The 12,199-nt window shown below is 36.2% G+C and overlaps 1 protein-coding gene across 2 annotated transcripts in view; it reads left to right on the top strand.

The window, feature by feature from the left end:
• RIMS1 (regulating synaptic membrane exocytosis 1) overlaps positions 1-12,199 on the top strand; it is a 175,874-nt gene that overhangs the window by 47,062 nt on the left and 116,613 nt on the right. The window contains exons 7-13 of one of the 2 annotated variants that reach the window (XM_061989497.1): positions 430-486; positions 865-911; positions 2,066-2,178; positions 3,151-3,281; positions 3,595-3,766; positions 3,892-4,048; positions 5,802-5,873. In XM_061989497.1, coding sequence (XP_061845481.1) covers positions 430-486; positions 865-911; positions 2,066-2,178; positions 3,151-3,281; positions 3,595-3,766; positions 3,892-4,048; positions 5,802-5,873 — 749 coding nt within the window. The remainder of the gene's footprint in view (positions 1-429; positions 487-864; positions 912-2,065; positions 2,179-3,150; positions 3,282-3,594; positions 3,767-3,891; positions 4,049-5,801; positions 5,874-12,199) is intronic. The other variant, XM_061989498.1, reaches the window with a different exon arrangement.

The raw sequence follows: 12,199 nt of genomic DNA, 5'->3' as shown, positions 1-12,199 counted from the left end.
CTTCAGAAATGTTATTGTAGTTCCAATTTGTATGATTTTGTGCAGATGAAAATTTTTTCAAGTAATTCACTGAAGAACTTTGTTTCCGTTTTCCTGCTCTGCTGCTTTGCTGACATTTCTACAGTAACAGTTATTTCTTATCCTTGTAAAGTATTTTCAGTTACTGCTGAAATGAGAAGAGACCCAGGAAGTAGCATCGTCTAGATTTTGATGGAAGAGTAAATCTGTTGATCGCAAAATTGTGTCATATGTGTGTAGACTTAACTAGCTTCATTTTGCTTATAGCTGTGTATGTTCTGGGTGTGTGCATATCAAAAAATGCCCATACCCAGTATGGTTTGATTGCTTTAAGCATTTGAAGAAGTGCATTGTTCTTTTGTTTGTTTAACATGACTAATGTTATTTGCTTTTTCTTTTTATTATTATAAGACATTTTCATCAGTTTCATTCCGTGAACTCCTTGAGACGTTTATATAAAAATTACTAGTGAGTTAATCTATATCTCTTTTTTTGGACTTTTTAACTCCAAAAAATACTTGACTATCTGTAGCTATGCTACATTTTGCCACCTTTCTCTTCTTATAGAGCTCTCTGTTGTTTTAGCTGTAAAAAATATTGTGGAATTCATCCACAATATTAACATTGTAGTGTAGTGCTCATATTGTCACGTTGACAGGTTCCTTAACTTGAAACTAGTTTGCATTTGTAAGATATTTGTCTTTAGATATTTCCCTTTTCTTTCCTTGTAACCCAGTAGAACAGAAACAGATCCATGTTTCTTAGAAAGTGTCCAGGAAAAGTATTTGTCAGAGCAGAAGGTCATCTCCATTGTTTCTAATTACTACCTATATATTCACATTTTAGTGATATTCCACGGATTCCTGAGACTTCTCACCCCCCATTAGAGTCTAGTGAGTACACGCCTTTTTCCCATCACTAAGCATGGTCTTGTTCTCAGCACAATCTTTTCAGCTATGAATTTTCTGAAAGGCAAGCACTGAGAGAATGCATGGTCTCTGACATTTTTGTCTGACAAAAGTCAGTGAGTTTTGGTCCTGTGTGTTAAGTTCAAAACAAAATAGATTTGTTTAAAACTATACAGATTTCAAATTTGAGCACAATTTTATTGCTTTGTTCTCTATCTTGTGTTCTTAGTATCATACTGGTATATAGACTGGGGCCCAAGGCTGTCATTTACTTGTCCTAACATAAGAGAGAAAAGAGCTATAAAGAATTGCCAAAGGTACAAATGGTGTCAGGATTTCACCTCTGGCATCATCCAGCATAAGTCCAGAGTTTTTTTATTTCTTAACAAGGAAACGTTGGTTAGATGAGCTTGATGTACATCATGCCTCAAAAGAATGATTTTCTTTTTAATTGTCCTGTCAACAATTCCAGTGTGTGAGGGCCGTGGCTCTCAAGTCTGTTCTCATCTGAGCCTTGTCTGAGATGTAACCAGAAACTTTCCCTGGCACAGGATACTGTGGGTCTACCAATTGCTGTTTGCAGTTGTCATGAGCTCATTTTATTAGTAAGGGCTCAGCTTCTCTGATGGACAACCACAGATGTCCAGTAGTTGCTGGATCATCCTCCATTCCAGATACATGTCCTGTGTACCTTCCTGTGTGCCAATTCCTTGAGAGTTAAAATTTCAGGGGCTGCAGGGAGTATAAGCCATACAACAGATGTGGGTTTATTCATCCAAGATCTGAGAGTATAGAATCATAGAAATAGTTTGGGTTTGGAGGGAGACTTGTAATTCTGTCAGAGGAGACTATTTTATTTAAAACACTTTTTATGTGTTTGTCACTGTTACATGAGGAACACTTTTTAATGTATTATTTAAAATAAACCAAAAGATGGTAGATTTAATCTGAGGTGAGGGTATCCAGACAGTCTTTTTCATCATGCAGTCTACATAATTAAAAGTCTTTCTGTATAATAATGCAGTTATACTGTGTATAAATACAAACTTTATACAATTCAATGAAAAAGAAGTTAATAACATCCAAATTCACTTCAAAAGTTTGGATAGAAAGTTCATGTGTTTCTTATGTATTTTTAGGTTCAAGTTCTTTTGAATCTCAGAAGATGGAACGACCTTCTATTTCTGTTATATCTCCAACCAGCCCTGGAGCCCTACGGGATGCACCACAAGTCCTACCTGGGCAACTTTCTGTGAGCATATTTTGTTTTTTGTTAATGAAAGTCACTCAGCCCTCCACATTTCCAAAGTCTATTGGAGGTCAAAAGAAATGTCTGTTGTTGGTAATGAGTAGCATCTTTTAAATATTTTTCAAGACCCTCTGTATACACTCTCAAACCATCATTTTAATCGCAACTGAGGTACATTGACAGGAGCCTATGAAAGTGTCTTGTAATATGGCATCCTGTACTTCCTGCCTTGAAAATGGTCACTCTTCTGTACATGCTCTGTAACCTGCAGATGACAAGTGTTGTATTACTGTCTTCTTTATGGGAGCATTTAAAGAGCAATGCATTTATTAAGAGTTAACACTGTTCAGTAATACCTTTTAATTTAGATACACACATCATCCTGCAACTGTCTATAATGCCAATTGAAGCTGTGCTTGTTAAATATACTGTAAGTGCTTAAAGTTTTGTGCATTCTTATTTTTTATATTAATCATATTATTTTCTAAGTTACGGTAGGCTCAAAAATCTCATCATGTTATGGTTTTCTTAATAAATGGGTTATCTGTAAATTATACTTTTTATGAGAACATTTGCAAGGTGACAAATCAGAGTAGGTAGATTTCAGCTGTGAAAAACTTGAGTTTACCTGCAATCAGGGCTTTCTATTTGAATGGAACTTTTAAGATGCAGAGCTAAGACAAAATGCTGCTTTACATGCACCCACAGATACAAGATTATGCAATGAGAACCATAAATGTAAGTATAATCAAGCACCATCATTTTATTCTGTAGTAAACACAAAATCTTCAGTATATACTGTCATCTTTTCCATCTAACGGAATTAAATATTAAGGGATTTGAAAGAAAATGTGTCTCCTTGTCTCTTGGAAAAGAAAATGACTACTTTTACAATGTGGTTAATGTGATGCAGTCTGAAAATTCTTTTTTTTCCTCCAATTTCAGTAGTGTTTTCTGGTAACTTGATTCTTGCAGGTTAAACTGTGGTATGACAAAGTGGGACATCAGTTAATAGTAAATGTTCTGCAAGCAACAGAATTACCACCAAGAGTAGATGGACGCCCCAGGAATCCCTATGTAAAAATGTATTTCCTTCCAGACAGAAGGTAGTATTTCGGTTATATTTTAGTTTACTATGTCTTGAATCAACTGTTAAATGAATGCTTATGAAACAAAGGCTTCCTTTTTACAGTTCCTTATAGTTAGAATAATTGTAACAAAAAATTGTGCTTGAATTATGGAAGCCAGTGTGTAAAATCAACTTTGTGGACTTTTGGGTGAATGTGATACGCTGCACAGGATACTTTTCTCTTTCAGACATTATCAGATCAGAAAGAATGAAAACAGAGAGTGATGATGACTAAATGTCATTTTGTGATTTATCTCTATTAAAATTTACAATAAATATTTATGTTTCAGTGATAAGAGTAAAAGGAGGACCAAAACGGTAAAGAAAAGTCTAGAGCCAAAATGGAATCAAACTTTTCTCTACTCACATGTACATCGTAGAGATTTTAGAGAACGAATGCTTGAAATAACTGTATGGGATCAGCCAAGAGTACAAGAAGAAGAGAGTGAATTTCTTGGAGAGGTGATATACACAATCATATTTGTCCTGTTTGATCTGTTTGAATACATTTGTATATATATTTTATATATGTGTTTCTGTGTGTGTGCCTTGAAAGTAAAATTATAACCTGATAATTTTTCTACTAGATTCTTATAGAGCTGGAGACAGCACTTCTAGATGATGAACCACATTGGTATAAGCTACAGACACATGATGAATCTTCACTACCTCTGCCTCAGCCATCACCTTTCATGCCAAGAAGACATGTTCATGGTGGAGAAAGCACTAGCAAAAAATTACAAAGTAGGTCCAAATTCCATTCACCTCTTTTAAATTTTAAATGAGAAATACTGGATATGATGTAATGGTATTTAACTTTCATGTACAAGATAAAAACACTTTTTCATAGTCTTTCAACAATGTGTGGCAGTAAAGAGATGCAGGTGATGTAGCTAGTAATAGAACAAGGGGTAATGGGGTGAAGCTGGAACACAAAAAGTTCCACTTTAAATGTAAGAAAAAACTCTTTCACTGTGAGGGTGATGGAGCCCTGGCACAGGCTGCCCAGAGGGGTTGTGGAGTCTCCTTCCTTGGAGGTCTTCAAGACCTGCCTGGACATGTTCCTATGCGACCTGATCTAGGTGAACCTGCTTCTGCAGGGGGGTTGGACTAGATGATCTCTAAAGGTCCCTTCCAACCCCTACCACTCTATGATTCTATGATGACATTATGACATGGCAGCCTTTTGCCTGTGACGCATAGCTTTCAAGTATGTCAGACCTGTTTGCATTGGTTTGGTTTTGACTAGCAAAAGAAAATTGTTCAAACTTTTGAATGCATAAATTTCCTTTGAAATAGAAAGATGTCCGTCATAACTGGATATGTTTTTAATAACGAAAAGCTTTTTATTTTAAAAAGAGAAAGTCCTTAGACTTAGGGAGGCTTAAGGACTCTTTTCATCTTGAACTTAGTATCAACCTCCAACATGTTTGAATATTAAGGGCTAATGGAAAAAAGCTAGACCACAAAAGTTCCACTTAAACATAAGGAAAAACTATTTCACTCTGAGAGTGAGGGAGCCCTGGCACAGGCTCCCCAGAGGAGATGTGGAGTCTCCTTTTTTGAAGGTTTTCAAAACCCACCTGGACATGTTCCTGTGCAACCTGATCTAGATGGACCTGCTTTAGCCAGAGGGTGTTGGACTAGATGATCCCATAAGATCACTTCCAACCCCTACCATTCTGTGATTCTGTGCTCATTGTACAATCAAATGAGAAGTGTACTTTTGCAGCAAAAAGAAATTATATGCATATATTTGGGAGGTCCAGTTGTTTTGTTGAGTGTCATTTCAGTTTTATATGAGGCATATTAAAATGAATGTCTTGAAATATTCAAATATTGTAGCTACTTCATTCATTTAAATTAAGATTTATTTAGAAATGTGAAGGATATAGGGGATTATTTCCAATCTATTTTTCTAATTTCTAAAAAACGTGGAAGTCCTTCATTCCAGCCAATGCATAGGAAATTGGTGCACGTTCAGGAATGAATTATGAAAATGTTGTACTGCTTTAATTGCTGCATGAGGATATGTATAGAGAAAGCAAATTAAAGGTTAGTTTTCATGAGGTATTTGAACTTTTCTAAAAGCTAGCAGTACTGTTTCCTCTTCCCCTCTCTCACCATATGCTGCCACCTCTCCTTTCCTGTTCATCAAGCTGATTCAGCTTACTCACTGAAATAGCACAAAAGTATATTTCTTTCTTTATTTGAGGTAACTTTTTGCTGGTTTAGTGAGATAAAGTATCCTAAGGGGGGATTACTGAGGACTTGAGGGAAGGAGAAGGGAAAAGGAGGCTGCAGCAGCTCCAAAATATGAAATTGACTTGGCTGTCCTGTGAAACATCACTGTCAGTCACTGCAGTTCAGTTCTCCTCCTCTGTTGTTTAGATTTAAAATAATCTTTTGAATTTCAGTTCTATGTTAAATTAACATATTTTTACCTACTTTATCATGAGCAGATGTTCAGGTATTTGTTTACCTTACTGTTGTGCAGGATCTCGGCCAATCAGTGATAGTGACATCTCAGATTATGATGTTGATGATGGTATTGGAGTTGTTCCTCCAGGTGCGTGGGTGAACAGCATGGTCCTGCTTTCTTCTTATTATTTTTTTGCTTGTTTGGTTTTTTTTTCTTTATCGTATTTTGGAATATTGAGGATACTGGTTTTGGAGAGTGCGTTGTGAAATATACAGGTTTCCTGATTATTCTATGGTACCTGTCCTAATTCATGGTGAATTAAAAGATTCTACTCTTCATTCATTGATAGTCCTTTCACATATCATTTTTCATATATGAACCATGATGATTCCAATTATTCAATTATTTACTGCATAATGTTCCAAGCATCATTTAAATTGTGAATTAAATTTTAAAAATGAATTCAAAATTATGTTTTCAGTGTTTATTAAAAGCATTTTTCTTTTCTTTTGCTTTTTGCTTGAAACTTAGATATGATGCGGTCTCCCATGGGCTTTATTGAGAGTGCATGGCTGTAGTTTAAGATGCATGTAGCATGGCTATATTTTTTATAGTTTTCATACACCTTCATGAGCTATCATTACTCTAAATATTCATAACTATATACTTGTAGAGACTGTCATGGTTTGACTTTTTAGTTCAGTAGTTCTTACATAGTGAAAATATTGAGGATCATATTGAATGCCACATTCTTCTGCTTCTATTTGACTGTTGTCACAAGTCAGATGAATATGTTTCGCAATTGTCCCAAAATAACTGAGTCACTATGTCATTGCAAGCACTAAATCAGTTTTTCTGTGGATCTGCTATATGAAAATCACAGAATAAATCATGTTGGGGTTTTGGAAAGGTATCTGTCTTCCTGATCTGTGTTTAAATAATCTATTTATTTTTGCATTGTAGAACCATATTGTTAAATGATGTATGTTATTAACTCAACATAATTTTATATTTACTAAGCCAGATTATTTTTCCTTTGTTGATTGGGTTCTTTCCCAATTTTAATACACTTACCAGCAGTTACTAAGAGGGAAATTTCTTCAGGTGTGTCCTGTAATGGTATTTGCTTAAATGAAGTGATTAATCTTGATATTTTTACATCAACCGAGAGAGGGAATATTGGAAACAATTGTAAGTTCCTGTTTCTAATTTAGCTTTTTTTAGTTGGCAATGTAGATACTGGCACACCTGTGTACACTTAGTTATGTTTAAAGTTTCAGTATTCTGTATTTATTAAGAATTAAGGTTTTTTTTTTCAGCTGCCAGTTTTTCAAGGCATTCATTTGAAATAAAGCATTTTCTGTCTGACAGGAAATGTTAAAAATTGTTCAGCTAAATGTATTAGACTATTCACTGGGTCAGCACTTGAGTAACTCTTATAGAAATTTCTTGTCAGTCTGCAATGTTTTATTTGCACGTGCAACCTGAGTTCTTAGATGGGAGTTAGACTTTAGGCCCACAGGAGCAAATAAAAAAGGTTGCCAGTCCCAACATCTACTTATTTGCTCAGGAATCTTAAACAGACTCACAAATGTGCCTGGACACTAAGTTCAGATATGCATTGCTACCCAACTTTCCTTACTTATCACATTGCTGAATCTTCTAAGACTTTGGACTGCTACCTTCATTTGCACTGAATGAATACTACAGTGTCTTCTCTGAGAGTTAAACACTAAGTTGCATGTAAGTTCCTTGTTGTGCTGTAGGGTCTTTGTCCTTTCCTCCTCTTACCCTCCAATATCACAGACCTCACCAGAGCATACCTTGTCTCATCCAGAGTTCCCACACGTTCTCCTACAAGGTATGTGTGTGGGAGGGAATGATGGATATCCATATTTCCTTACATTCTAAGATGATGAGGCTGCTCAGGTATACCCTTAGACCATTTTCATGTAGGCTCTATTGGCTTCAACTAGATCAGCCTACGATTAAGATATTCCTTCTCAACAAAGTCAGAATATAAAAATTGAGTTTACAACATGTGATGCAAAAGAAAATGTCTTTCTTTAAAGCCTCCTTTCATTCCTTTACCACTTAGTTGCCAATGTTGCCCACCATGATGCTTATATATGATAAATAAGCTTCATCTTTTTTGGACAATCTACTCTTAGAGTGGTTAACTTATTCTTTTTTTCTTGAAATGTTTGGAGAAGAAGGAAGTTGTTTGCCTTCTTAACTCTAAATTTTCACAGAGATTATTGCTCATTTTCTAAAAATCAAACATATAACTGCAAAATGTTGAAGAACAAAAGTTCACTTGATCACCACTGTAAGCTAAAAATGAAATGGTGAAAATATTTTGGCTAATTTAACTAACACTGCAAATCTTTAAAACTATCATTTCAAATGTTTCACCAATTGCTAAGACAAATGTAGTATTAGCATTTAATAATAACAAACTTTTCCTAGAGGAAAACAGCAGCTGCAGTTTAAGCAGCTGAAAAGAATCACAACTTATCAATGACAGTAAAGCCTACTACATAGAAAATAAAGGCATTGTGATAACTTCAAGAACAGTTAAGGAAAATAATTTTTCCCTTGTCATATCACATTTTATCTTTCATGTAATTGACCTATCCTCATTTATTAGCAGTATCTTGCAGTGATATATACAATTTTTTTAAAATCAACTCATTGAACTGTCCATGAAAGGACTTTATCTCAACTGGCTGATTCCGCAGAGGGCTGTGCTGCCATTCAGCAGGATCTTGACTGGCTTGAGAGCTGGGCAGAGAGGAACCTCATGAGGTTCAACAAGGACAAGTACAGAGTCCTGCATCTGGGAAGGAACAACCCCATGCACCAGTACAGGCTGGGGATTGACCTGCTGGAGAGCAGCTCTACAGAGAGAGACCTGGGAGTCCTGATTGATAATAAGCTAAATATGAGCCAGCAATGTGCCCTTGTGGCCAAGAAGGCCAATGGCATCCTGGGATGCATCAAGAAAAGTGTGGCCAGCAGGTCAAGGGAGGTTCTTCTCCCCCTCTCCTCTGCCCTGATGAGGCTTCATCTGGAGTCCTGTGTCCAGTTCTGGGCTCCTCAGCTCAAGAGGGACAAGGAAGTGCTGGAGAGAGTCCAGCACAGGGCCACCAAGATGATCAGGGGACTGGAATATCTTATGAGGAAAGGCTGCAGGAACTGGGGCTGTTTAGTCTGGAGGAGACTGAGGGGAGATCTTATTAACATTTACAAATATCTAAAAGATGGATGTCGGGAGGTTGGGACATCCTTTTTTTTCCTGTTGTATCCAGTAACAGGACAAGGGGTAATGGGATGAAACTGTAACACAAAAAGTTCCACTTAAACATAAGAAAAACCTGTTTCTCTGTGAGGATGACAGAGCAGTGGCACAGGCTGCCCAGAGAGGTTGTGGAGTCTCCTTCCTTGGAGGTCTTCAAGACCCACCTTGACATGTTCCTATGTGACCTGATCTAGGTGAACCTGCTTCTGCAGGGGGGTTGGGCTAGATAATCTCTAAAGGTCCCTTCCAAACCCCACCATTCTACGATTCTAACTTTGAAGCTCAGCTTTAACAAAATTGGACTGTGACACATTTTTATGGTATGCTCGCACCTATTAACATAAAGAAAATAATATTTAAAATCTCTTAGCCTCTCCTCATGTAAGAGATGCTCCAGTCTTTTAATTATCTTTGTGATTCTGAGCTGGACTCCCAGCAGTAACTCCATGTCTGTCTTGTACTGGGGAGCCCAGTACTGCAAATGTGGTCTCACAAGTGCTAAGTATATAGGATCAGTAAAGTATTGAATAAAAACTGAACATGTTTTGAGGCCTATCTTTATAATGAAAACTTCAGCAGCTTTCTTAATTAAAAAGAAAAAAAAGCTGTTACACAATTGGCAATATCCCAAGGGGTATTTTTAATGAGCTATGTTGCTTATGCTATGGGTAACTCAATAGAAGAATTACTATTTCTGAAATATAATCTGTATAAATAGTTTCATTGTACTTACCTTCCTCCCCTAGCAGCAGAGTCACATCAGCACAGCACTTTGACATTGTCTGTATTGTCTTTAAATTGTTCTGGTATCAAACATTTACTAGAACCATTTTCATCATCCATCCAGCTTTCATTTCACATCGTGTCCTGACAGTTTCCCATAAGCAACTGAGAAACTACTTCTTCATATACTACCATAAGCTTGATTGCTGCTATAGTGCTGGTCCATGCAAAAAATTTCTCTGCTCACCCTGGAGAGCACAGTGATTTTAATTTGAGGATATGAGGAAATGTTACTGTTGCTGTCACTGTCACGGTCGCTAGGGAAGTATGGATGTGATTTCACCAACTTGGCAAAAGTTGACCTAATGCTTAAGATAAATGTGACTTGGTATAGTTCTGTGTGTTCTGTCAACTTTGTGTACACACAATGCACAAGTTTCAGATATTGTTCCCTGGATAGCTTGGCTATGGAGAATATATGGGATAAAATAATCTTTCTATACCAGATTTTTAAGTGTACAGGTGTACAGGATAATCCTAGGTGTGTTTTTTTTAAGACAGAGATAACCTAGAAATAAATTTTAACCTGATTTTTTCTTTGTATGTAAGTTATATGTATTTCAATACAGTCACCTAAAGTTTGGAAAGCAGTTTTTGATTTCTTTGACTTTAGGATGGAATAAGTGCAAGTTGGTGTTCTTTCCGATAGTAATGACAGGATTTGATCTAAAACAAGCTTGTTTGGAAAATTAAATATCTTTTGGCATATAGAGCTTATATTTAGTTATTCTGGGCAAAGGAACACATCCAGCTTTTGTCATGTATAGTCCTTTCTCTGACAAAAAATCAGACTGTGTCTGCAGCAACCTTAGTACATGACATAAAACAGACGCTCCACTGAAATGCTGAGGGAGTCCCTTTTTGCTTCAAAATTTGCACACAGACCACTGAGATTAGGGAGATCCTCATGTTTCTTTCTGATTTTATTACACAACTCTGGAACACTTTTTCAGCAAGTAAGGTAGTCAAGCATCACAGGACATCCAAACCTACAAAACACTGGAGTCCTTTCTTAGAAGGTTCATAAACTTCAGTAGATATTTTCATGCATGCTATCAACTTTTGCAGACCTATTTTGCAGTCATTACTCAGTATAGCTTTGCTATTAAAAATGCTCTTTAAGTGCCAAGCATTTACTGGTTTTGTAGCTACAAATGAGCTCTCCCAAAAGTTTTTAATCCATATTATCTCTGGTTTTCAAACCGTAGCCCCCACCCTCCCTCTGCTTGAGTATGGTGTCATTTTAAATACAATATTGCATTCATTTTTTTAACTTGACATGTCTAACTCAATGTTGTTTGAGAACAGTGTACACGTGCACTCAACATCATGGTCCCTGATGTTTGTTTCTGAGCTGCATGACATGTTCTTACTCTCAGTGCTTGTCTTTGGGCCCAATGCTAAACTCTAAGATTATCAGTACTCATAATGCTTCTCGTTTCCCTGATTTATTAACCTCATGCCACTTCTCCACTTAATGAAAGAAAAAAAAATATTTCCTTTGTTCTCCCATCAGAACTTGTGAAGATCTTTCTGCACATCTTTTCTAGCTGACAGTGACCAGAAAGTCTATCAAATCATTTTTGTTTCAACATCATCTTTTCTGTTGTACTTGCAGTGGTAAATAGATTAAAGACAACTTAGTGAAGCCATTTTTTGTTTGTTTACTGAAGTTGCTGGAAAGCTGATCCTATGATACTATGAATCATAGAAACCTAGATGCTCTTCTTTTATCTTTGGATAACTTTTGCTAGTTTATTCAATACTGTATAAAAGGTGAACACAGTTCTGGAGACTGCAATACTATAGAAACAGTCTTAGAGTTCCTCAGATGATAAAATGCATCATCTAGTAGGTTCCTGTTCTCAGTTTTATATTACTGAGATGAATCTTTTTTATGGTGGAAGATAGGCTTATTACTTATCACTGTTTTAACAAAGTGTTTTCCTCCAGTTCTAATAATGATGCAATATTGGGAAAATAGTATAAACGCCTCCGTGATGTTTGTGATCAACGTTCAGACTGACATGCAGCTAAACAGGTTATTAAGTGTGCCTGAATACATGACCAAGCCTAAAACAGATTCTATACAGGCCATACTTTTAAGAGGGCTATAACAAGTTGGTCAGTGAAGAACTACAAGAGTTAGACAAATTACACAAAATAAAAAAAAAAAAAAACAGAATTAGAGGGCTGTAACAAAATCCTTAAAAAGTGCAAATTATTTAATTTATCCAGTTGATGATTGATTGACTAAATCATAGTCTTTTCCTGCATAGAAAGAAGATTTCTGAAACAGGCTGGGTTTTTAGGTACAGGAACTTAATACTAGACAAATTCAGAGAAACGGCAAAAATATTATTTTGGGCTGTGAATAGTAATTTGTAAA

Source organism: Colius striatus, chromosome 2, assembly GCF_028858725.1.
Source record: "Colius striatus isolate bColStr4 chromosome 2, bColStr4.1.hap1, whole genome shotgun sequence".
In the NCBI taxonomy this organism is placed as follows: domain Eukaryota; kingdom Metazoa; phylum Chordata; class Aves; order Coliiformes; family Coliidae; genus Colius; species Colius striatus.
This window is presented reverse-complemented; position numbering and strand designations above follow the sequence as displayed.